Source organism: Psammomys obesus, unplaced genomic scaffold (assembly GCF_907164565.1).
Source record: "Psammomys obesus unplaced genomic scaffold, mPsaObe1.curated_primary_1811, whole genome shotgun sequence".
Lineage (NCBI taxonomy): Eukaryota > Metazoa > Chordata > Mammalia > Rodentia > Muridae > Psammomys > Psammomys obesus.
Window position 1 is genome coordinate 16,702,844 of NW_026596085.1, and position 24,879 is coordinate 16,727,722.

Genomic DNA, 24,879 nt, shown 5'->3' on the forward strand with positions numbered 1-24,879 from the left:
ATATATATATATATATATATATATATATATATATATATATGGCTGACGGGGCAATGCACCTGCTATCCAGTCACTGCTGTTCAGTCTGGTGGTGAGAAGGCAGCAATCTAGGTTCATCAAAGTTCCAACTTTTCCAAGGCTTTAGTCATAGAGCATTTCAAACGTGCAGTCTGGAATTCCTGAGCCAAACTGCTTCTTGTCTCTTATTAATGACCTTCCCTTCATAGAACGTAAGTTTTCAAGGAAACATGACCATCTCATCCAAAAGCACCATGTTTTTATTTTTGAAAAATATTTTTATGTATATGAGTGTTTTGCCTGCATGTATGTATGTATACCTATATACATATATGTATGTATATGCATATATATCTGGATGCCCTCAGATCCCCTGGAACAGGAGCTACAGACCCTCTGAGCCTCCTTGTCGATGCCAGTAACCAAACCCAGGTCCTTTGTAATATCCACAAGTGCTCTTAACCACTGAGCAATCTGTCCAGATTCTGTTTTTTGTTTGTTTGTTTGTTTTGTTTTTTCAGAGGCTTTTGTAATTTCGTGGTGCTGGAGTTTCTGCTCTGCGTCTGAGCTATATTCCCAGATCTGTGTTTTCCATAATTATCAAACACATCTCACGTCAGGCCAGCTTGAAGAAGTCCTCTTGCATCAGTGAGAAACTATCCCCACAGTCCGAACCCTAACAAATCCCTCCCAACCACCTGTATTTGCCTCGTTTGTCAGAAGACAGAGAGGTGCCTAGTTAGGGATCCTTCAGCTCTCTCATCAACACTAAGCACCCTCATCAGAAACTGAGCACAACCTTACAACACGGGCAGTTGAGGCAGGGAACGGTCAGGTCAGAAATAAGCGCTTAGAAACGCGAGGCACAGGAGTTCCAGGCCTGGTAGGATATATACGTAGTTCAGCGTCTGCCGGAGTTCACGTTCCCATTCGCGCAGGCTTGTAGTGAGCTAAGGACCCGGGTTCAAACGCCAGCACCCGCACGGCAGCTCACAGGGTCTCCCCAAGGCCCGTCAGGTAACCAGCTTCGCACTTTCCTTTAGCAGCATTTGGGGGTCGGGCAGGCCACCTCGCCCAGGCATCCCGCAAAGTAGGCGGGTCGCCTCAGGGGGCGACCTTTACCCGCTCAAAAATTCGTCTCACATAAGCAGTGAGGACTCAGGCGTCACCCCGAATCGTTATTTTCCTTACTCATAAGTTTAAGGCATGAGGAGGCAGCGCCCGGTCCTCAGGGGTAAGGAATTGCAGTCGTATTTCAAGTACGGTGAGTTTCCGCTCGCCTGGCCGAACCACAGGCTTGTTTCCCTGAAGGTTTTTCTAGCGCTTTCCGATTTACATCACTTTAACTCCTCACTTGCAAAAGCAGGAGAAAAAAGAACCCGCTACCCTCCGTGCCGCCTTATGCAGATTAGCAGCAGGCACCGCAAAGGCTCTCGGGTAGCCGCCCCACCCCTTCCGTTCCGAGCCTCCTTCGAGCTGTCGCGAGACTTGGTTGTCCGGGTGTCGGAAGCTGTTCGTCGCTCCGGCCAGGGGGCGGGCTCGCTGCTGAAGGCGTCTCCTCAGCTCTCCGCTAGCTCGGCGGCGCAAGATGGCCGACATCTCTCTGGACGAGCTCATCCGGAAGCGCGGAACGACGACCAAGGGACGGTGAGCGGCCTTTTCCTCTAGTCGGGGCTCGTGTGTGGGGGGGGAATCGCCGCTTCTTGGGGTTCGGGCACGGAGGAGGGAGCAGCCCCGAGCGCGACGCCCGAAGCCGCTTGTGCCCGCCCCCTGCGTCCGCCGCGTTCCTTATTGGCCGGGCTTCGCGGGCCCAGCCGCTCGCCAACCCACTGGCTGCTGAGCCCGGGAGGCCCGGCCGCAGGCAGGCTTTCCTCCCGGGGGACTGGGTTCGGGGGACCCCGGTGGCGCCGCCTCTACTCGGTCTTGGGCCCTTGGAGTTCGGAAGTTGAGCGGACGAGACCCCAGCCCGGGGCTGTACACGCCCGATGCTGCTGGTTTCCTGATGCCTCGGTGCTTAACCCCGACCCGCTGAGAGGCTAAGAGCTTTCTTGTGCCTGGTGCCTTGTTCCTTTCACTGTAGTGTCAGTAATTTTTTTTTTTTTTCCGCTTGTCTTCTTGTTTCTGTTAGAAGCTGGCTGCCTCCGGGTTGCCCAGGCTGCTTTCGAACTCCTGAACTCAATCCATCCTCCTGCCTCCGCCTCTTGAGTAGCTGGTTCCCCAGGCACCCCGGTGTTGTTTAATCTTACATCCTTTTCACAAACGGGAAGCTGGAGCCTGTGAGAAGGTAGGGTGACTTTTCCAAGACCACAGTGCCAGTGCTGGCCGAGCTGGCCTTGGGCAACTCAGAAAAACAGTGCCAGAGGGTGCATCGGCGTTCCCTGATGGATGTCCTGGAGTCTTAAGTGAGAGACATCCAGACTCAATAGACTCTTAAACATTGGTAGCCGTTTCTAGCTTTTATGACTTCAGTTTGTAGCTTGAAGGAGTGGTAACTCAGGTCACCGCACCTATACGTGCTTGTGAATTCCCTGCTATTCTCCCAGACATCGATCTGCCCAGCGGATGCTAATCCTTCCTTCCCCATCTGGGTCTAGTAAACACTTTCGTCGCCATGCTTTTGTACTCCCTCTAATCTCAGCAGTCTCCCTCCAGTTTAACAGCTCCTGTTGTTACCTGCCTTCTGGGTCATGAAATGCTACCTTGGGAGGTAGTTATTGACACAAAGATTAAGCCATTTGAAAGTTTTGAGTCTTTTTATTACTGGCCAGGTCAAGAGCAGGCTTCTGCCTCCGGAAAGGCCTCCTGGGGACCAAGCTAGGGGGTACATCATTTTAAAAGACACATTAGTGAGGAATTTGGGTGACCTAGTAGCATGTTTTCTTACAAAGCTCAGTGGTGTTTTCCAGACACTCCATGGTATGCCTTTTTTTTTTTTTTTTTTTACTTTACACTTCCTCATAGTTTCATGTTTAAGCTTGTACAGACATCAGTTATATAGGTTAATACGTCTGTACTATGTCAGGGTCACAGTCCCCAAAGCAATGCCAAGGTGGATGTGGCTGTTGAGAATGAAAGGCTGACAGCCGTGTAGGCCATAAAATTATTTTTGTTACTACTTCATAACTACAATTTTGCTACTGTTAATGAATCGTAATGCAGATATCTGTGTTTTCCGATGTTCTTCGGTGACGCCCTATAAAAGGGTCATTAACACTATTCAATTGTTTTCTCAACTGTTTGTAAATAAGGCTTTCGCAGATCTTCCCTCTGGTAAACTGTGTGGAGTCTGCTGGGTTGTCCAACGTATCACAGGTTGCTAACTGTTTCCAGGTTCTGCTGTCCATATTTCCCCTCAGTTCCTTATGCCGTTCAGTCGACAAAACCTAGTTGAGGGCTGGAGAGATGGCTCAGAGGTTAAGAGCACTGGCTGCTCTTCCAGAAGTCCTGAGTTCAATTCCCAGCAATACATGATGTCTCACAATCATCTGCAGTGAGATCTGGTGCCCTCTTCTGCCATGCAGGCACACGTGCAGGCAAAACACTGTATACATAATAAATCTTTTTTTTTTTTTTTTTTTTTAAGAAAAAAAAACTCCTATTTTGATTGTCTTGGAGATGTGCAGAATCTTACATCAAGCAGTGGGGATAGCTTCAGGAAGAGGAAGATGTGTGCACCTTTAGGGAGAACAGGTTGTGAGCCCGCCATATTCCCCTTGACCAGGCCACCACCTGGTGCTTGTGGTGTTCGTGGCAGGCTGTTCAGAAGACTGATTGTGTATGAGAGGCCGTGTTTGTTATCTGTGACACTGTTAGGACAGTACTTGAGATAGTCAACTAAAGGGCTCCTGGTTTCATGTTTGCCTGCTCTGGACTTGAGGCTGAAGTTTATGGTAGCAGAAGTTGTTTACCTAAGGGCAGCCAGGAAACTGAAGAGGTGAGTGGAAGAAGGGACAGGACAAAAATACACCCTTTGAAGGTGGTGACTATTTCCTACTTTTAGGCTCCACCCCCTAATAGCCCATTTAGCTATGAACTCAGTAGTAGAGCAGGGTTTGTCCTTGATTCAGGCCCTTCTTAACAGCACACCTTTAGTCCCAGTACTCAGAGGCAGAGGCAGGCTGCTCTGAGTTCAAGGCCAACCTAGTCTATCCACTTCCAAGACGGCCAGAGCTACAGAAATAACCCAGTCACCCCCTTTCCAACCCAAAATAGACCCACCATCTGGAAACCAACCCTTCAACAATGAGTTCTCTGGAGAACATTCTAGACCCGAACCATCGCTTTTTTAAAAAAAAGTGTTAGAGCTGAGGGTTGTGGATTTTGCCTGTGACCTAGCGCTGGAGACTTACCCAGTCTGATCCGCATAGACCCTGTCTCAGAAAACAAGGAGTGTACCTTGTGCTGAGTGTCGGAGAAAGTGATGGGAGGTGTCATGGAGCTTTCCCTAGAGGAAGGGAAGCAGGAGAGCGCATGGGGAAAGGAGTTCCGCCAAAGCTTGGTGCTGCCCTTTCCAGCTGCCTAGCTGCCCCTCCTCTTTCCACATGTGTGAAACACTATTCACCAGTGCAGGTGGTCACTAGGGGGTGGCTTTTTTGCTGTCACTGTGGAAGGCTTAAAGAAAAATGATCTGAATTAGCACGCCTTTAACCCCAGGGCTCCGGGAGGCAGAGGCAGACTGGTCTCTGTGAGTTCGAGGCCAGTGTGGTCTATAAAACAAGTGTAGGCCAGCCAAGACTACATAGAGAAACCCTGTCTCGAAAAAACAGAACAACAAAAAAGAGAAAAAGAAAAATGATCTGATCTTTCATTTATTTATTTATTTATTTGTTTGTTTGTTTATTTATTTATTTAATGTGTATGAGTAGTCTATCTGCATTTACACCTGCCAGAAGAGGGAATCAGTTCACATTATAGATGGTTGTGAGCCACCATGTGGTTGCTGGGAATTGAACTCATGACCTTGGGAAGAGCAGACAGCGCTCTTAATCACTGGGCCATCGCTCCAGCCCCATAATCTGATTTTTCAATGTGAGAATTTTTCTTTTATGTGAAGATTGGATTGGGACAGGAGTATTCTGGAAGAGTGGAAGACAGTGCAAGGCTTAAAACTTGCTGAAATTCACTTGCACAGTCAACAAGCACTCCATGTCAAGTTCTGTGAAGAGTCTGAAGGATTTTAGTAAGGACATGTAATTTCTCACAGTAAATGCATTGTTTAGTGCTTTCTAGAAGGGTCACTGTTCTGGCAACTTTGGTTTTAGTATTTCGCAGCTATCCTGGGAAGAGCCTTGTGTTTAGTACCTTACAAGAAGTGTGGGTCTCCTGGCACGGCTAATCTTGTAGTGGGTATGGCAAAATCCATGGTTTCTGCAGAAAACAGCCTTCTGAAGCCCTCCTGCCTGTTGAGCCCCCCTCACTGCCTCACAAGACTCTGCACACCCCAAGGCACACCACATATCAGGACCTGGGGGTGACAATCTGGGAGCAAACGCCTGTGTGGTTTAGCCAGGCTGGGAGCCTGGTACCAACTGCATTTGTAGGGCAAGAGTCTTCCAGAGCAGAAAGGTCAGTGTTACCTGCCCCCACGAATCACAGAAAGATGCTCTGGTGAATGCCTGTTTGTAGAATGGGAAAAGTGCTTTCAGGGACACTTGATTGTCTCTTGGTGAGACCCTGCTGTCCCACCCACACTCACTGTCTCTAGTGATTCTAGATGGGAAGACCCTTTGCTGACTCAGCGCTGGGCATCAGCTTAGTGTAGGCTGTGCCTCCTGCTGGTTTCTGCCTTAGACAGGAGACTCTCTCTTTACTTTGGTCTAGTTCTTGGGATCACTGCTGGTCCAGTTAGAGTATGTTAGAGTTAATCAGCTAAGAGTTGCAAGTCTCATTTGAGGAGTCTTTGGAACTGCAGTGGGAGGAAAGGGAAATTAGGTTCAGACCTACTGGCTAGACCTGGTCCTCACTGTTACTCCTTGTTGAGATGAGCTGAAGGAAATGCAGCTCCAAACACAAAAAGCAAGGGGGAAAGAAAGGCTTTCAACTGGAATGTCTGAAGATTCTTCAGTAAAGGAATGTGTCCTGGTATCTTGTCTTTGCTACTAATTTGGGTTAAACTGTGTTTTCTCTGTATAATAATGACCTCAGGGCTGGGTCAGTGGTTAAGAGCACACTGGCTGCTCTGCTCTCCAGTGGTCCTGGGTTTGATTCCCAGCACCCACATGGAAGTGTACAACTCTCTGTAGCTGTAGTCCCCAGGGAACGAACACCCTCTTTTGGCCTTCTGGGCACTGCGTGCACATGGTACACAGACATACACATAAAATAAAAAATAAGTCTTCAGACAAGAACAAGAACGGCCCCAGCCATGACCTCAGGGCTAACAAGATCGATCTGTACGTTAGAGCCTGCCACCAAGCCTGCAACGTGAGTTCCATCCCAAGACCTTTTTGGTAAAGGGAGAGAACAGACTCCTGAAAGTTGTCCTCTAACCTCTGCATTTCTTCTGTGTTCATGCATGACCATACACATACACAAGTAAATCAGTCAGTGTTTTGTTCTCCTTCCTTCCTTCTTTCCTTTCTTTTTTTTTTTTTGGAAGAGGGTGTTTCAAGACAGGGTTTCTCAGTGTGACAAGCCTTGGCTGTTCTGGATTCACTTTGTAATCCGCCTGCCCCTGCCTCCCTAGCACTGGGATTACAGGCATGTGCCACCACCTCGGGCTTGTTCTGTTTTTTGTTTGTTTGTTTGTTTGTTTGTTTTTTAAAGGATGTCAATACACACATAGGCTAACACACTCCTCATTGTGTATTTAAATAGAACTCAGGCTACCTTCATGATCCTCTTGTATCAGGCTGGCCTTGGCTCTTGTCTTCCACAGAACCAGGAATGCACCTCAGTGTATGCCAGGTTCTAGTTGGAGAATAGGAATGAAAAGGGTCCAGTGGGTATGTGCCCTCTCATTGACCTGCAGTGCCTTTTTCAAGAGCTCAAGGAGTACTCAGGGGCGCTTGAAAGCCATTGCAGAGTGGCGCTACTGATCTTGTCCAAGGTGGGGCAGCTAAGAGTCTTGCTCAAAGCCACCTTCCCTTCACCTTCCTAAAGAAAACTGCATATGTATTTAGGAAACTCAGTAGTCCCTACAGTGGGATGTGAGACTGCAGGCTCAGAGATGGGGTGAGACTGGAGACCACCCGTAGGGGAGGGCTTTGATAGAGAGCCTTCAGCAGTTCTGGGGCTGGTGACATAATTGACCCTGTTTTAGAGGCCTGGCCCTAGCTGGAGTGTTTATTTGAAGAATTCCTGATGACTAATGCCTGCCTTGTAACCAGTGCTGCTGCCTGCTGGGATGAATAGCTGTCTTTTCATGCAGGAAGAGGAGATGTGATTATAAAAAGCTGGAACAAGGAGGCCCCCAAAGCTGTGAAGGGAGTTGAAAGAATGCCTATAACTGGGGAATGAATGCATCAAATTGCAAAGTAGCTACTCCCAGCAAGAACAGCGCCTACATCACTAAGTGCCAGATCTTCCCCTCCACAGATGCACCCTAGGTATACAGATGACAAGTGGAGTGAATGGAGGTGGCCCCTAGGGTTATGTGACATGGCAGCGCTGAGCTGTTTTCATTACTGTCCTCTATTCTCAGTATATCCCCGTCACCAAGTGAGACATTGCTATAGATTAAAATGTCAGTCCAGATTGTCTTGGTGACTTACTGTAACCAGCTGAGCACTTTAATCAGGTGTTCTCTGGGTGCTGCTCGCTCTGATCAGCAGCAGAGTGTGCTCTGTCCCTAAGACTAGAGCCCTGAGACATTGCTCCACCTGGGGACAGTAGTCATCTCTACTGTGAAGGTGTTGACATTCAGATCTGTTCTTCACCATTAGTGCCGAGGATTAGGGTAATCTCCCTGTATTGCTGTAGCCCTGTTTATAAGCTTGTGGTGTAGGGTTTGGTGGTTTGTATTGTTTTAAAGATTTACCTAGCCAGTGTAGTGTCCCACACCTTTAGTCCCAGCACTAGGAGGCAGGGGCAGGTTGATCTCTGTTTGAGGCCAGCCTGGGCTACAAAGTGAGTTCCAGGACAGCCAGAGTTACACAGTGAGACCCTGTCTTAAAAAAAAAAAAAAAGAAAAGGTTTTACTTTGTTTTTTGATTATTTGCCTGCATGTACATGCATGCCTTGTGCCTTTGAAGGGCCAAAAGAAGGCACCAAATGTGGGGGCTGGGAACCAAACTCTAGTGTTCTTGTCTGAGCCTTTCTCCAGTCCCTACCCCCCTTTCTTGACAGTACTGTTTTGTTTAAATGGTTGATGAAATAGAATTCTCGGGTAACCCGGGGCTCAACTCCTGGCCAGTGCGCCACTGTAATAATATATTTAAAAATGCCACACACAACAGATTTGGAATGGAGAGATTCATTGTACAGAGGTAGGGACAGAGAGAGGAAGAGAAAGAGGAGGGATGGTGTCCCCCTCCCCGAGAGAGAAGGTCAGAGAGAACAGGGAAAGAGAAATTGAGGCAGAGAAAGGAGCAGTGGGAGTGGCACATGGCTTACATCTGGAGCACCTGGCCCGGGTGATGACATAGGAAGCTGTCGGGACCCTAAAGGCCCCTGGGGGCAGGCCAGTTGAATTGCCTGCACAGCAACATAACATTTGATGGTAGGGGTCTAGAACATCACAAGATTCCCTTTGTTAGTCTGTTTGAGACAGTGAGGTAGAGAAGCAAACAAACCAACCTCAACTGGCTGCTGTGGCCTTATTGGAGCAGTGAGGGGAAACAGCCTTCCTGAGGGATGAAAGTTGAACACATTTGAAGAGTCTGGGAACAAGTTTATGTATATGCTCACATATGTCGATAGCCACCAGGAAGTGACAGCTGTTTGCAGTGGTTTGGCTGGGAGCAGGGTGGTTTCTGCAGGTGGAGCAGACTGGTCAGGCAGGGGCTAAACAGTCCTTTATGGCTAGGGTCTAGTGTTCCACACAGCCCAACTCACTTCCTCATGACCCGAGACTCACCCAACAGATCCCAACTCCAGGAGAGTAAAAACACGGGGGAGAGGTCGTAGTAGTTTCAGGGAGGCTTCTTTCAGTTGTGGGTGAGGAGGTGGCAATCTCAACAGTGGAAGGAGTGTGCTGAAGTCCCTTCCAGGTGCGATAGAGGCTGGTAGTTTTCCCCCATGAGGGATTCAGTGACCCTCTGGGTGGTGAGAGTTTGTAGTGTTTGTTGGAGGAACTTGCTGAGACAGCTGAAAGAGCAGGGACCAAAAGAGTAAAGTTAGTACAGTCATGATTGGGCCTGCTAAGGGGCGAGCCACAGGCCCCAAGCAGTCCGGTTTCCTTTCAGAAAGTGCTGTCTACCCTTTCTCTTCCGATTTTTTTTTTTTTTTTCCTTTTCCTGAGACAGGGTTTCTCTGTGTAGCTTTGTAGACCAGGCTGGCCTGGAACTGATCCGACCGCCTCTGCCTCCCAAGTGCTGGGATTAAAGGCGTAGGCCACCACTCCCAGTTCTGTGTTGGATTCTTTCTAAAGTTGTTTAGCATTTTCTCTATTAGGCCAGATTGGTTTGCATGAAAACATTCTTCCCTTAGGAAGGCCCAGGTGCCTCTCTTTTGGCATCATTAGTCCTCCTTGGTTTTGGAAGACCACTGCAGCCAAGCTGTTCGATTTTGTAGGGTGACTATGCTTTGTTGTACCAAGGTCAGATGATCTTCCTTCATCTGATTGGTCAGTTGGCTTTGTTGTACCTGTTGGAGCCCTATCACTTGTAGGGTGTGAGTCTTTGGGAAGGGAGGGCTTACCTGAACTTTTTGTATGGGGTTCAAGGGAAGTTCAGAGAGTAAAACACTTAAAGGACAGGATAAAAACATGAATGTGAGGATAATAAGGATGAAAGAAGTGATCAGGGAGGAGCCAGAGTGGAGGGAACTAAAAGCTCATACATATGAAAAGGCTTGTGGTTGAAGTTTTGTCTGGTAACTCTATCTTTGGGCCCCATCTCAAAGCAGGTAGGACTTCTTTTAGTGTGGAAGCAGCATCATTTTTGGATAAGAGCACAAATCCCATCCTTAGCTGGAGTCAGATCTAGTCATAGACTCCTGCAGCAGCCAAAGAGTCCAGTTGGATCTTAAGCTGAACTGAAATTTCTCTTAAGTTTTTGAGAGCTGGTAAGACAGAGGTTAATTGATGTAGAAAGGCTTGAGCCCATCTGTTCCAGTTCTAAATAGGCAAAAAGAGGGATGAATTGTATGACAATCTCCCTTCAGAGGTCACTCAAACTGCTTTTAGGGGCTGAGGGTGCAGATTTCTCTTTGAGCTGACAAAAGGGAGAAGGGCAGCAGTTAGAGTGCCTCAGGGGAGGGTTCATCCACAGTAAAACTGGATAAATGGCGAAGATCCAGAAAAGGTCAGGAGGTAATAACTGTACAGCCTTGTGGGGAGCTTTAGAGACAAAGTTGGCATAAATACTGTTTAGTAAGGTTAAATACAACTGCATGACTGGCCAGACCATGGACCCCAGTTTTGAATGGTAAGTTAACTCTAATTAGCAATTTATTACATCAGACTCCTGTGTAAGGAACAAGCACCTAGAAGCTTTATAAATGCTTAAATCCAGCAACTAATTGGAAATAGAACCCTGTTGCTGTTTTTATAGAATTGTCTAGCAAAGTTTTCAAAGACACCACTTGGATATCGGAATAAATACCCAAAACTGTGAGTTTGATGACAGTATCTGGCAGCCTCCTTTCATCCCTTTAATTGAACAGTGAATGTGGACCCTGGAGTTAGCATTTGTTAGGAGGAAGAGCTGAACGCCTGGGTAAAGGCCAAGGCCAATTGAAGGGTCATACAGGTCCTATAGCAGTTCTGAGGAAGCTTCGGTACAGGTTTCCGTTCCCAGCATCCCCATCTGTCAGTTAAGGAGATGGAGGACAGAGCAATTCAGAGCGATTGCTGTTTGCCTCCCTGCTATTTGAAGCATTTAGGATGTGGATGTAAACTCTTGAGATCCTCTTGGCAAAGAATGCATTCCCCTGTCGTGTGGGACTGGAGGAGCGGTTCACCTTCACTGCAGATAAGAAGTTGTCAGTTGTTCTGGTTTGACCTAACAGTCAGAGCTGGTCAGGCCTTCGTAGCCAGAGACAGGAGCAGCAGACTTTGGCAGATCTTTTTTCCCCACGCATCCTTATTCTGCAGTGAGGCTAGCATGCAACTTATTCTGGTATTGTGTTCCATCCAGGGAAACTACCTGGGCCTCAGGACATCCTGCCATGCAAGTGTACTGTAAATCTAGCCCCTTTTACTCATTTAATTTTCATACCCATTTTTTAATCTTTTGATTGATTTTTTTTTTTTTTGGTGAATTTTACATCATGTACCCCAATCTCATTTTCCCATCCCTTCATATCTGCTCTCCATCCTTGAAACCTCCCCCCTCAAAATAAAAAAAAAAAAAAAAAAAATTAAAAGCTAGGCAGAGGTGGCACACATTGTTAATCTGAGCACTCAGGAGGCAGAGGCAGGTGGATCTCATGAGTTTGAGGACAATTTGGTGTACAGAGTAAATTCTAGGGCAGCCAGGGCTATGTAGAGAAACCCTGCCTGGGGGTGGGAGGATAAAAAATTTTAAATATTTTACCATGGAAAGCTGTGGTATGTCACACAGTATAGCCTTTTGCCCAAACAGCTTTACTTGCAAAAGTTCATTGCAGTGAGTCACTGATCTGGTCAAGATGTAAGGTTATGGGACAAACTAATTAAATAAAGATGATTAGGCGTACGACAGATTATATATAGATCATATATATATATATATATATATATATATGAGGTTTATTAGGTGGATATGGAGAGAGAGAGAGAAGGGAGAGCAGGACATGATGGAGGAAAGAAAGGGAAAGAGAGAGAAGGGGGAAGAGAGAGGGGCGTCCCGATAGAGAGGAAGGACCAAGAAAGAGAGGCCAAGAGAGAAAGAAACAAGAGAGAGACCACATGTAGGGTTGTCCCTTTAAGGGGCAAGGTAACCACACCTTCAGGTGTGGCCACCTGGCTGGCAACACGTGATGACATCATAAGTTGCTAGGCTACCCAGAAGCAGGTTTTGTTCCAACATCCTAACACAAGGCCTCTGTTTTTTCTACTCTATCAATACTGGATCCTCACCAGGACTCCTCTCAGCTATCCTGTTGTTGCCCTGTGTCGTGGAGAACCTACAGCTTTGGTTTTGCAGGACCAGCCCATTCATGTGCTCCAGCAGTTCATAGATGGGGTAGATGTTGGAGTGTGCTAACTCCAAGCCCTGGATCTGGGCCTGGGTGGTAACTGAGTTGCTCAGCCTGCTAGCTCTCCAACATTGTCCTGCTCTCATGCCCTCGGGGCTCACTGTTCCGTTGTCACCGTTGACAAATTTATTGTGCTGCTCAGGCCAGGGGCAGGGCCAGCTCTCCAGCTCTCATGCCTGTAGTCTAGCTCTCCCACCATGCCCAGGTGAGGGCCAGGCCAGCTCTTTAAAGCCTTCAGAGATCAGCGGGGTTCTAGGTGGCAGCCCAGACCAGGGGCATCCACATGGCCTTTGGTGGTAGCATGGGCCATAGACATCGACACAGAACTCTGCTGCGGCAGAGCCATGGACCTCTCACCATGGCCTCAGGTGGCAGCTCAGGCTACTCAAATCAGGCTATTCCTGACTACCCTTGAATCTCCAGTTCCCCCTCTCTTCACTGTGCACACATCCTTCTGCTGCTCTTTCGCTCCCATCTCTGCACCACTTGCTCATCATGGTTCTGGGACCATGGATGGGGTTTTCTGGATCCATAACCAATTTTTTAGTAAACCTGATTTTTAATGTTATTTTACATTAAATGAGCTAGCAGTTTAAACTTGTTTTGATTCAGGCTTGACTTTGACAACACATATAGACTATATAATGGGAAATATAAATTGGTCTCTTCCTCCAAGCTTGTCTCTGTAAGTGAATTATGTTTGTGCTTAGCATGAGTACAAACAGTTCTTTGCACATTAAAGATTTTGATAATTTATCAGATGACTGACCTTTAATTTGTATCTCTTAATTATCTTTAGAAGTTTACAATAAGGGGCTGGAGAGGTGGCTCAGAGGTTACTGAACACTGGCTGTTCTTCCAGAGGTCCTTGAGTTCAATTCCCAGCAACTACATACATGGTATCATAGTCATCTATAGTGAGATCTGGTGCCCTCTTCTGTGCACCGGCATACCTGCAGGCAGAATGCTGTATAAATAATAAGTAAATAAATCTTTTTTTTTTTTTTAAGAGTTTACAATAAATAACTTCTAAGATTAGGATTTTAAGTGAGGCATGCTGCTGGCCCATGTCTTTAATCACAACGGATCCCTGAGTTTGAGGCCAGCATGTTCTACAGAGCGACAGCCAGGGCTACATAAAGAAACCCTATCTCAAAAAAACCAAACTAAACCAACAAAAAGATGGGGATTATCTCTGTTAAGTTTGTCTTGAGATTACAATTTTGAATTAAAGCTCTTTTAGTTTCAAAATGAACTTTAAACCATAGATACAGCCCGTGGGGAGACTAAAAATTAAGGCCATAAGTGATTAGACACACATCTGTAAGTCAGATTTTGTTAACTTGAGTAGACCATTATAATGTTAGGAGTTTATACAAGTCATGCTGTAGCAAATTAAGGTGGTCTGTATATGAATTCTTAACTACTAACTTTTGTTGTAGTTTTAAGTTACCTATAAGGTGAGGGGAGAGTATTCAGCGAGCTAGTAACCCCTAGGTCAGTCATTTTGATGTTTATATATTCATCTCTCTTGGTTAAAAATAAATCGTGGGATATAGCAGTCACGCTCACTTGTTGTAAGGAAGTTTTCTGGGGAGAGGTGTTAGGCAGTAATTGGGGCTTTGCTCGGTTTATTTTCATTGCTGCATAGTGGGCCTCCCCATTTTTAGTTTTTAGTTCGTACATCTAGAAAACCTTGAGGTCTCATATAATTAGGGCCTAATTGTGCACAGCCAGGTAGGAGTGACTGTCTTTAGGAGTGGTTCTTTTTATTAGCTGGAGTGGAGAGAGGCTTCCTAGTTGAGTAGGTAGGTAGGTCGGGCAAGAGAAACCTGCAGATTCCCATACTCTACTCGGCAAGACCAGGTGTTGGCTCTCAAACTACTTGAAGCCTCGGGAATAGGGCCTGCTTAGTTTTTTTTTTTTTTCTTTCTTTCTTTCTTTTCTTTCAGTTTTTTGAGATAGGGTTTCTCTGTGTAGCCCTAGATGTCACTCTGTAGCTCTGTAGACCAGACCAGGCTGGCCTCTAACTCAACGAGATCCGCCTGCTTCTGCCTCCTGAGTGCTGGGATTAAAGGTGCAAGACATCACTGCCTGGCCCCTGTTTTGATTTTATTGTTATTTTTTTGAGACACGGTTTCTCTGTGCAGTCATGGCTGTCCTGGAACTCACTCTGTAGACTAGGCTGGCCTTGAACTTGAGATCCACCTGTGTCTGGGATTAAAGGTGTGTGCCATCACCTCATTTCTCATTTTTAAAAATAATTTTTTTAGTTGTATTTTTTATTTCTGTGTGTGCGTGTGCCCTTGTTCTTATGCTTCCTGTGGGCAGTGCCTGAAGAGGCTAGAAAGAAGCATCAGATCGTCTGTAGCTGCAGCCACCTGGTGTGGGTGCTGCGAACCAAACATGAGTCTGGAAGAATAAGTACTTTTGACCACTTCCCCATCTCTTCAGCCTTCATTTCTAATTTTAGGGTTTTCTGAAATTGTACATTTTTGCTACTGCAGAGCTACTTTTCTTTTTTAGGTGTACTTATTTTATGTGTATGAATGTTTTGTACGAGTGTATGTAATGTATGTGTGTGCACCATGAGCATGCCTGGTGCCCTTCAGAGGTCAGAAGAGGACATTGGATCCTCTGGGGTTGGAGTTCCAGATAGTTGTAAGCCGCCATGCCAGTGCTGGAAACTGAACCCAGGTGCACTGCTCTAGCAGTAATTTCAACCACTGAGCTCTATCTCCAGCCTTTGGTTTTTTATTTTTTCTTTCTTTCTTTTTTATTTTTTTTTAGCAATGTCTTGCAGTGTAGCTTAGACCAGCCTTGAACCCAGCAGAGTCCTCTTGCCGCAGTCTCCCGAATGATGTGATTACAAGCATTGCCATGCCTGGCCATTAAATCTTTGCGTCTTCATTCTGTTAGTCTTTTGAGTGCTGACAGCTACAAGCTGGCTCCCTTAGTCTTGGTAAGGGGTGTCTGCCAGCATGGAGGCACCATTTGTTTTAAGAGGCAGCTTTACCAGGTCTGCCTTCCACTCAGAAAACAGGCATAATAATAGATACTCCAAGGTACATAAAGGATTGATTGAAAGCATGATCAGGGGAGCAAACAGTTTTAACTGGTGATGGATTCTCCATAATTGTGTTTATGATGTAAAGGTAAAAGCCAGAGGCAAAAAAGAAGCTATGTTTCTGTGTATTTGGATGTAAGCAGAATTCTGGAATTTCCGGGGCACTCTAGGCTCAGTCACTCCAGCTCTCCTCCATGGGCTGCTGTTGATCCCCAGACCCATTTACTATCGCAGTTTGTGTTTGCAGGCTCGGTGCCAGACCAGGAGTTGGAGGCATCCGCTCTCGAGTTGGGATCCAGCATAGTCTTCTCAGCCAGCCAACTCGCACAGCCACATTCCAGCAGAGATTTGATGCCCGGCAGAAGATTGGCCTCTCAGATGCTCGCCTAAAGCTGGGAGTGAAAGATGCCCGGGAGAAGCTTTTGCAGAAAGATGCTCGGTTTCGGATCAAAGGGAAAGTACAGGATGCCAGAGAGATGCTGAACTCACGGAAGCAGCAGAGCACTGTACCCCAGAAGCCCCGCCAGGTAGCTGATGCCCGGGAGAAAATCACTTTGAAGAGGAGATCCCCTGCTACCTTCACAAGCCCACCCATTGGGACTGTGACCCCTGCTCTGAAACTCACCAAAACTATCCAGGTAGGTTGTGGCTCCTGTCCTGCATTTCCAGAAACATGGAAAGAAAGCTAGAAGTATGCAGGAGAAATTGGGGAATGGCAGAAATGCAAGTGTTCAAAGTGTTGTAAGCCAGCACTTTCTGGCTTAAAAAAAAAAAAAAAAAAAAAACAAAAACCCACAGAGTACATTAGAAACAGTCTTGTGGACCACAGGTCATTGTCTTTCAAAGGAGAAGTCCACAAGAATGAACTGACTTTCCAAAGTGAGACAGACATAGAGAAAAAACAGGGAGAACACAAAGCATGTTGTCCACCTGCGATGCAGGCACTTTCAAGTTCTGTCTTATTTGTTCGTCACTCAGACTTTAGAATTACTGCTTCAGTTTTGTAAAAAAGAATCTGTAAGAAATGTGAAATGGTGTTTCTGACATTACTCACTCAGCCAGTCAGTGGGAGGAGTCCAGGAGATCCGACTGCTTGTTCAGTGCCCTGGCCACCCCACATAACCACCACTCTAGAAGGAAAGGAAACTGCATTTAGTCTGTGTTAGCTTTGTTAGCAGGCATAGCCGCACCAATTGTTGACTGAGCCAAGTTCGTTAAGCTCTTCAGGTCTATTACTGCTTGACCTACTGTTGACCTACTTGGAATGCACATGAACCCTCTTGGATGCATTGTGACCACTGGATGTTTCTAGGTTTCACAGCAAAAGGCCATGGTGCCACTTCATGCCCATCCAGCTGGAATGAGGATCAATGTTGTCAATAACCACCAGGCCAAACAGGTAGAACGAGTGTGTGTCACCCACATGTGAGTTTGTACGCATGCATCTGTTTTGATGAAGTCTGCTTGGGTGGATTGACTGAGTACTGGCCTAAAGCTCCTATTTCAAAGTGTTAGAAGAAGATTTTCACTTTGAAGGTTGTGAGTTTTAGGAAGAAACTTGTGCTAGGTGTGATAGCAGACACATTTAATCTTAGAGCCCAGGGAGCAGAGGCAGGTGAATCTCAGTGAGTTTGAGGCTAGCCTGACCTACATAGTGAGATGCTATTGCAGAAAAAGAAGCAGCAGCCCCTTGGGAGACTTAGAGAAGGTCATACCTGTAATTTCAGTACTGTGAGGCTGGGTCAGAGCCCGTGAATCTGAGGCTTGCCTGGGCTAGTGAGTTCAGGACAGGCTGGGCTACAAAATGAGACCTTGTTTTGTTTTGTTTTGTTTTTAAATTTCTTAATCTAGGCATGGTATGTCAGTCAGGAGGGTCACAAGGTCTGGGACAGCCTCAACTAGGTACAGAGACCTTATCTCCAAAATGAATTTTTTTTTTCTTTTTTGAGATAAGGTCCCTTGTAGACAGTATGATCTGCCTCTATCTTGCTGGTATGTTGTGCTGTGGGTAAAACCCAGGGCTTTTGCATTTTACCATCTAAGCAGCTACACCCCAACCTCTGAGAAGAAACTTCTGACTGAGAGAGGAGAGGCATAAAGGGCAGGAGTAGGCAGGATAATTAAAATGTGCATCAGTGTTTGTTTGCATGTATGCATGTGTTCTGCAAGCATAGCTGTTGCTGCGGAGGTCAGAAGGTCTCTGGAAGAGGTACACCCTTCATGTGGGTGCTGGAAATCGAGAGCAGCAGGTGCTCCTGACTGCTGAGCCATCACCCCAGCCGCTTTTTGTTGCTGCTGTTTTGATGTGCTGGGAATGGAACTCGGGGCCTTATGGTGCTAGATAAGTACTGGAGCACTGAACCACCACTCCCCCAGGCCTCCTTCCTGTTTTTTCATTTGCTGTTGCTATTTTTTGTTTAATACCTATGGGGTGGGGTGCCGTGTTGCATGCCTATAATTCCAGCACTGGGGGAGGCAGAGGCAGATGTGAGTTTGAGGTCAGCCTGGTCTACAAAGGGAGTCCGGGACAGCCAGGGCTACACAGAGAAACCCTGTCTCCAAAAGACCAAAAAAAAAAAAAAAAAAAAAAAACAAAAAACAAAACACAAACAATAACAGCCTGCGTGGGGTTAAGGTATGTTCTCACCCAATTTTTTAACATTCTTTTTTTAAATAACTCGTTTCAACTTTGTAGGAACATCTTTAAAAACTGGATAATCTGCTGACTTGACATTTTCCCTGCTGGAAATACTCTGCTGTGAACATCTTTGGGATTAGACTCTTTGTAGGGTTTAGGTTTACCACTACAGAGCGGACTCTGAGCTGATTTTCCAAGCCAGACGATACATAGTCGTGCACTTGACAGTGGCAGTGTGCTCAGTGATAGCCTGCCTACAGAGGCGTGTACCACACTAGCTCTGTAGGAGGCTCTGCCATCCTGCCATTTAGGCTTGTGGAAGTAGTGTACGTACACTTTGTTGTTTGAGAGTGAAGTTCTTTCTCAGACTGTATCATTAACTGAATATAAAATGTTGTAGAGATTCTGGATATACATTTGCTACTTATAAAAAGGTATTTCTGGCTATATGTTAAGTACTTGGGAGGCTGGGGATAGGAGGATTGAGTTTCAGGCCAACTGGGCTACATAGATATTTCCACCAAAAAGGAATTTCTGAGCATCTATAAGTAGAAGTACTTCTTGGCAGTTTTTATCTGATCCTGGGGGTGGAAGTCCCCTGGTGAGGACTTAAGTCCCATGTCTCATCAGGCCCCTGTACTTATGTGTCCAACTCCTTCATTAGTCCCTGCTCACTTCAGCCATTTCTCTGGTTCAGAGGTGTGTTGAGGGGCTGCATGCCATATTAGCATTTATCTAACTGATTGATTTGCTTATTCTGGGGTGCTAGGGATCACTGCACAACCCAGCTACTGGTTTTGGTTTTGTTTTGTTTGTTTATTTTTGAGACAGAGTTTCTCTGTGTAGCCTTGGCTGCCCTGGACTTGCTTTGTAGACCAGGCTGGCCTCAAACTCACAGAGATCCGCCTACCTCTGCCTCCTGAGCACTGAGATCGAAGGTGTGTGTCACCATGCCTAGCTAGCTACTGTTTTTTTATTCTCAGAATTTATACGACCTAGATGAAGATGATGAAATTACAACACCTGTTCCTACTAAACAAATGAAGTTTGCATCCACCGGCAGCTTTGTCCAACACACGGTATGGCAATTTTTCTTCAAGTGGATGGATGAGGTTGTGGAGGTTCAGGCCTCTTGTTGTTTTGGGCTATGGGTGTTTTGTTTTTATTTTTTATTTTTTATTACAGTTTATTCACTTTGTAACCCAGCTGTAGCTAACCCTTGTCCCCTCCCAGTCCTGACCTTCCTCCCTCTTTTCCTCCTATAGGGGAGGTCCTCCACCCTTTCCATTTGACCCTAGCCTATCAGGTCTCATCAGGACTGGCTGCATTGTCTTCCTCTGTGGCCTGGTAAGGCTGCTCCCTGCCTCTTTCAGGGGAAGGTGATCAAAGAGCCAGCCACTGAGTTCATGTCAGAGACAGCCTCTGTTCCCCTTACTAGGGAACCCACTTGGAGGCTGAGCTGCCATGGGCTGCATCTGTGTACGATTTCTAAGTTATCTACTTGCATGGTCCGTGGTTGGAGTATTAATCTCAGAAAAGACCTCTGGGCCCGGATTTTTTAGTTCTGTTGTTCTCCTGGCTATGAGCTTTTTAGAGCTATAACTAGCCAGCTCCTTGGTTTTATCATTGCTGAGGCTGGGATGTCCAGGACTTTGCTCAGGGACCTACAGCAGGGAAATGAAGAGCTACAGTTCCCAGGGTCTAGCTTTGAGACACTTGATGGGAATTGGTTCTTAGTCCATTTTCTGCTGCTGTAACAGGCTGGATAAGCTGAAATCAGTATAACTTTACCAGGAAGTGAAGAAAGTTGAGCTCCATCTGGTAAGGTTAGACATCTTACAGAGAAGTGAGAGAGCAGTGTCTGGAGCCTGAGGAGGGTCCTGCTGCAAGGAGTCAGCTTTGGCTGGGATCCCAAGTGGGACGCAATCTCCTGGGTACTAAGTTCTTAGAGTGGTTGTGAAGTTGAATGTTTCCAGTTCCTTTATTTACAAAAGAAAGAGGCCTTTTCCAGTAATTAGAGCGCGTGGTTTTGCCTGCCTGTGCTGGCTTAGTCCATGGTTAATTCCAGCTGGAAAAGTAGTCATTCATGTCAGATTTCTCCTTCTCAGTGACGTTGGTTTGTACTTACGATAAAGAAGCAGCACATAGAGGGTGGAACCTATTCTACATACCCCAGCTTTTGGGTAGTAGGTGGAGTTGTTGAGCTAAATCAACATGGCTCCCAGGGCATTGTTAGGACTCTTGAGACAGAACGTGACTTGAGAGTGTGGGGTCTTGTATGGGGAGGATGCTTTAGTCAGACTTGGAGAAGCCTGGTGGATTGACCCTTACTCTCTACTTCTCTGCCTGTGGCACCCCTCCTTTCTTCCTTTCTTCAGTGGCAACAAACCTTCAGTCAGCAAAAACTGCTGCTTTAGTTCATGCATCTAGACATGTGAATGTGAGGAGTTTCTGTTTCCAAGAGACCACATCTTCAGTTTCAGGGGTCCGGGGTGGGAGATTCTGATTCTGATGGTGTGTGCATGCTACCTTTCTGCAGCCTGTCCTCACAGACTGGGAGCTTCGGAGGCTGTGGCTGTGCATGGTGCCTCTGTATTGCCAGATCAGAAATCAAAAGCTAGGAGTTCTATGCCTTTCTAAGAGAGTTCTTAGGGCCTGGAGAGATGCCTCAAAGGTTAGGAGCACTGGCTATTTTTCCAGAGGATCAGGGTTCAATTCCGGGCATCCATATGGCAGCCCACAACTGTAACTGCAGTTCCAGGGGATCTGACAGACACACATGCAAACGAATTGCCAATGCATAGAAAATAAAAATCAATCATTAAAAAGAAAGTAAAGAGAGAGAATTCATATGTATAGTCAGTCTGCCAGCTGATGATCATTCCATTGTAGTTGAAGCTTATCAAGGAATGAGCTTGACCTCAGGCTTTGGCCTTCTGACCAGCTGTAAATTCCAGGTTTTTCTGAAAGTTTGAACAGTATGGGTGAGCCTGTGGCTCTTAAGTGAGTTTCTGGTCAGATCTGTATGGAAAGCTTTTGCCAGGCACAAACTAGTGCTGTAGAAAGTGTCTTAAGTGTGCCTCCAAGAAGGGGTTCTTGTCATTGCGTGGCTTGTGCCTTTTTTTGCTCTTACCCTAGTGCGCAGTGCTGGTACTAGCAGCCCCCGCCCCTTGGGCTTGGACTGAGAGACGTTGGGGGTCTTGCCTTAGCTCATTGTTAATCCTTCAGACAATGGTCTCTGCTCCGGCTTCTCAGACTTCTTTCTGCCTGTTTGTGTAGACTGGACTAAGCAGTTCCAAGTTGTCTGTGTCCAAGGCTCTCCCTCTCACAAAAGTGGTTCAGAATGATGCCTACACTGCTCCTGTTCTCCCCTCCTCTGTTCGAACCAAAGCCCTGACCAACATGTCTCGGACGCTGGTGAACAAGGAGGAGCCTCCCAAAGAGCTGCCGCCTGCTGAGGTAAGGTGACTGCTATCATCCCAGCTAAGTGTCAGCCTGGGTTGGTATCACAGTGCTGTGTGTATCCCAGAGGTCTTTACAACACCCTGTGAAGTAGATGCTGCCACCCCTTTCTGCAGGACAAAGGACTCTTGCAGAGAGATCTTACTCTGTAGTGGCATAGCATGGGGTCCCAGACAAGATCTATTGAGAACCATGAGGAGATGGCATCTTGTGCCTCTCAGGAGTTTAAGCCAATGCCATTTGAGCTGGCTGGATCTGGAAGTCTAGATAGTATTCCATGCAGAGGCTTGGGGCGAAGGGCCTGCACACCTAGGAAGTAGCAGGAGTCTCCTGGCCTCTACAGTCTCAGAGGCCCAGTGTGATAGATGTACTCTGAATGGGGTCCTGCTGTACCTTCCTAGTCAGTTGTCTGGAGTGAGTGTTGTGTGGGTACATGCTGTTTTTTGACTCCTCATCACATTCTTGTCTCTGTGGCAGCCTGTGCTTAGCCCCTTGGAAGGCACCAAGATGACTGTGAATAATTTGCACCCTCGAGTCACAGAAGAGGACATTGTTGTAAGTACCATCCTGGGCCGCCTGACATTTTAGTCACAGGCTGCTTCTATGATATGCCTGTCTAGGACCACACTAGTTAATGATTTGCTGGAACTGAAAGGATCATGTGCTCATTGTGGAATTTCTTTTTTTTAAAACACAGAGAGATACAGGGCCAACTCACCAAAGGGTAGAGTCATGGAAATAAGTATCGACTCCCCGCAGCATGACACAGGATCTGCTTATTTCCCCAACAACTTAGGATAACACTTGAAACCAAGGACCTATTAAAGTCTCAGGGCCTGAGGCTTTATTGGAGACTGGTAGTTACTTAGGCATCATTTGCTTAGCATGCACCAAAATCCCATACTGTGCAGAAACAAAGCATTCACTATAAACCGTACTGTGCACGCGTTAGTGGTGGTGAGCTGCTCTGTCAGTTACAAGTGTTGGGAGGCCCAATTTTGAGACACCAGCCAGGGGCCTCACATGGGCTCTATCCTGCCTGGGTTGGCAGAGGTGGTTTTTATGAGGAAAGAGCCATGGAGGCAGCCCTTGAGTGCACAGCATTGGTGCAGCTCTGTTTGCTCTCTAGAGCAAACAGCCTCTAGAGACCCTTCTGCCCAGCCTGCCTGCATAATGGAGTGTCTTCCATGACAGGACTAGGACTGCCATACCTGCTTTTCTGTTTCTGTAACAAAACACCATGACCAGGGCAACTTAGGAAAGAAAGCATTTAATAGGGGTTTAGGGTTTCAGATGACGAGAGCAAAGCCATGGCGGTGGAGCAGCTAAGAGCTCACATATTGGTCCACAAGTGGAAGGCAGCGAAAATAAGCACTGAGAACTGTGAGTTCTTTGAAACCTCAAAGCTGGTGACACTGCCTTCAACAAGGCCATTCCCCCTAGACTTTTGAAAACTATTCCACCAACTGGGGAGCAAACATTCAGACATAAGAACTTAAGGGGGCCATTGTCATTGTGCAGCATTGCTGGTGGGTATTTTCCCTTGAGTCTTGAGTCCTCTCTACCTTGCAAGATTAATGATTCCATCTTCTGAAGGAGCAAGATGGTTTGGCAGGGTTTGGTGGGTGACCTCTATAGATTGATTGCCATCTTCTCGAATATAAGAGTTATGAGCATAGCTGGTGCCTGGTAAATGTGAGCCTGGAAGCAGCCAGTACTTCCTTTTCATTCAACAGTAGGCACTCAGCAGAGCTAATCATTTAGAAACTCAAGCACCCTTTGGACGCTCAGTTGATATTGTGTACAACTGAAGACGCCAGCTGTTCCCTGTTCCCTAAGATCTGGCTAGATCTTAGGTTCAGGAGCTCTGCTGGGTAACTAAGTACAGAGTGCTGTGTGGAGAACTTGAAAACCAAAGGGCCTCCCCTTCTCCTTTAGCAGATACAGTGCTGCCAGCAATACACAGACAGACAGACAGTGCTTGCACAAGTGTGCACCCAGGAGCTTGAGAGCAAGCATGCTTTGGTTAAAACATGGCAAGCTATAAAGAATTGAAACTTTCCAGGACAGTCATGGCTACACAGAGAAACTGGGAAAAAGAAAAAATAAAAACAAAACAACAGTAAGGCCGGTGGGCTTGGTGGTGTGCACCTTTAATTACAGCACTGGGAGGCAAAGGCAGGCGCCTGAATTTAAAGCCAGCCTGGTCTATATAAGTGAGCTCTAGGACAGCCAAGGGTGTACAGTGACATCAGTTTGAGACCTTGTCATCAGCCTTTTTGTTCTCAAAACAGAACTGAGTGGCAGGTGAAAAAAGAAGGTGTAAGTTCTGATTTGCCCCTCTCCTGCGTCTTGACATGGTATTCCCTCTCTGTCCTCCGTTTCCCTTGTCGCTGAGCTGAGGATGTAGCTCACACTTGTAGTCACTGCTACTCAGCATCCCCAAGGCAAGGAGCCAGCCAGGAGAGGGCACAGCCTGAGAGTGGTGATCACTCAGCTGGTAGAAGGCAGCGCCCACTGCTCATTTGTGCCTACTATGCTAGGACTCTACTGATTTTAGTGCTCAAAATCCCATGTCATGTCCTGGGAACCCCTCCATCAGGCACCCCGTGACTGTCAGTCATCCGAAGTAGAACACCAGCATCCATAGTTCCAACAGCTCCCTCCCTGGGATGCCTTAGCAGCTGCCTTTAGTGAGCTTTTGCACCTGTTCTCTGGTTATCACAGAGCTTTCTGAAAGGCATTTGATAAGCCTGGGCCCTGTTCTGACACAGAGCTCTCTGAGGTTGTGATACTGTTCTTGCTGCTGACCTGGGGGTGGAGGGATGACTTTGTCAGAGGTCAACAGGTACTGCAAGCCACGAAATGAAGACTAGCAGCAGAAAAGGACCTGCCCTGATTCTGGGCATGGGGCCACAGTGCAGTCTTTGGAAGGTGTAAATGGCAAGGAGTCAGGGTTTTTCTCCCTTCCGTACTTTACAGGAGCTTTTCTGTGTGTGTGGAGCACTCAAGCGGGCTCGACTGGTCCATCCTGGGGTAGCAGAGGTTGTCTTCGTGAAGAAGGATGATGCCATCACTGCTTATAAGAAGTACAACAACCGATGTCTGGACGGTAAGTTAGAGAGGTTGGGGTAGGCTGTCCTCTGAGATTGGTACAAAGACGTGTTAGGGAACTCACCCCTTAGGCCCTTCTGGGTAATAGGAAGAGGCAGTGACATGCGCTCTGAGTAGTGCCTCTCTGAAGAGGAGTCTCTTAAAGGGTCTTGCTGAGAAAACCAAGTACCCCAGCCTCTCTCTTCACATGTGGTCTTGCTGGGACCCGGGTTTCAGAGGCCTGGAGTCTTGGCTTTGTGTTGGCTCCTGGGTGAGATCTACAGGGAATACACTGCTTTTTTCGTAGTACTCAGGCTAAACA

General features: G+C 46.8%; 1 protein-coding gene and 1 non-coding gene across 3 annotated transcripts in view; one reads left to right on the top strand and one right to left on the bottom strand.

Annotated features, from left to right (window-relative positions):
• Positions 1-1,075: 1,075 nt before the first annotated feature.
• On the bottom strand, positions 1,076-1,226 carry LOC129691222 (U12 minor spliceosomal RNA). The gene has a single exon (XR_008722422.1). It is a non-coding gene; the product is annotated as a U12 minor spliceosomal RNA (small nuclear RNA).
• Positions 1,227-1,516: 290 nt separating this feature from the next.
• Poldip3 (DNA polymerase delta interacting protein 3) overlaps positions 1,517-24,879 on the top strand; it is a 28,920-nt gene continuing 5,557 nt past the window's right edge. The window contains exons 1-7 of one of the 2 annotated variants that reach the window (XM_055627101.1): positions 1,517-1,665; positions 15,612-16,002; positions 16,677-16,763; positions 18,986-19,081; positions 21,282-21,461; positions 21,942-22,019; positions 24,447-24,576. In XM_055627101.1, coding sequence (XP_055483076.1) covers positions 1,607-1,665; positions 15,612-16,002; positions 16,677-16,763; positions 18,986-19,081; positions 21,282-21,461; positions 21,942-22,019; positions 24,447-24,576 — 1,021 coding nt within the window. In that variant the 5' untranslated portion in view covers positions 1,517-1,606. The remainder of the gene's footprint in view (positions 1,666-15,611; positions 16,003-16,676; positions 16,764-18,985; positions 19,082-21,281; positions 21,462-21,941; positions 22,020-24,446; positions 24,577-24,879) is intronic. The other variant, XM_055627102.1, reaches the window with a different exon arrangement.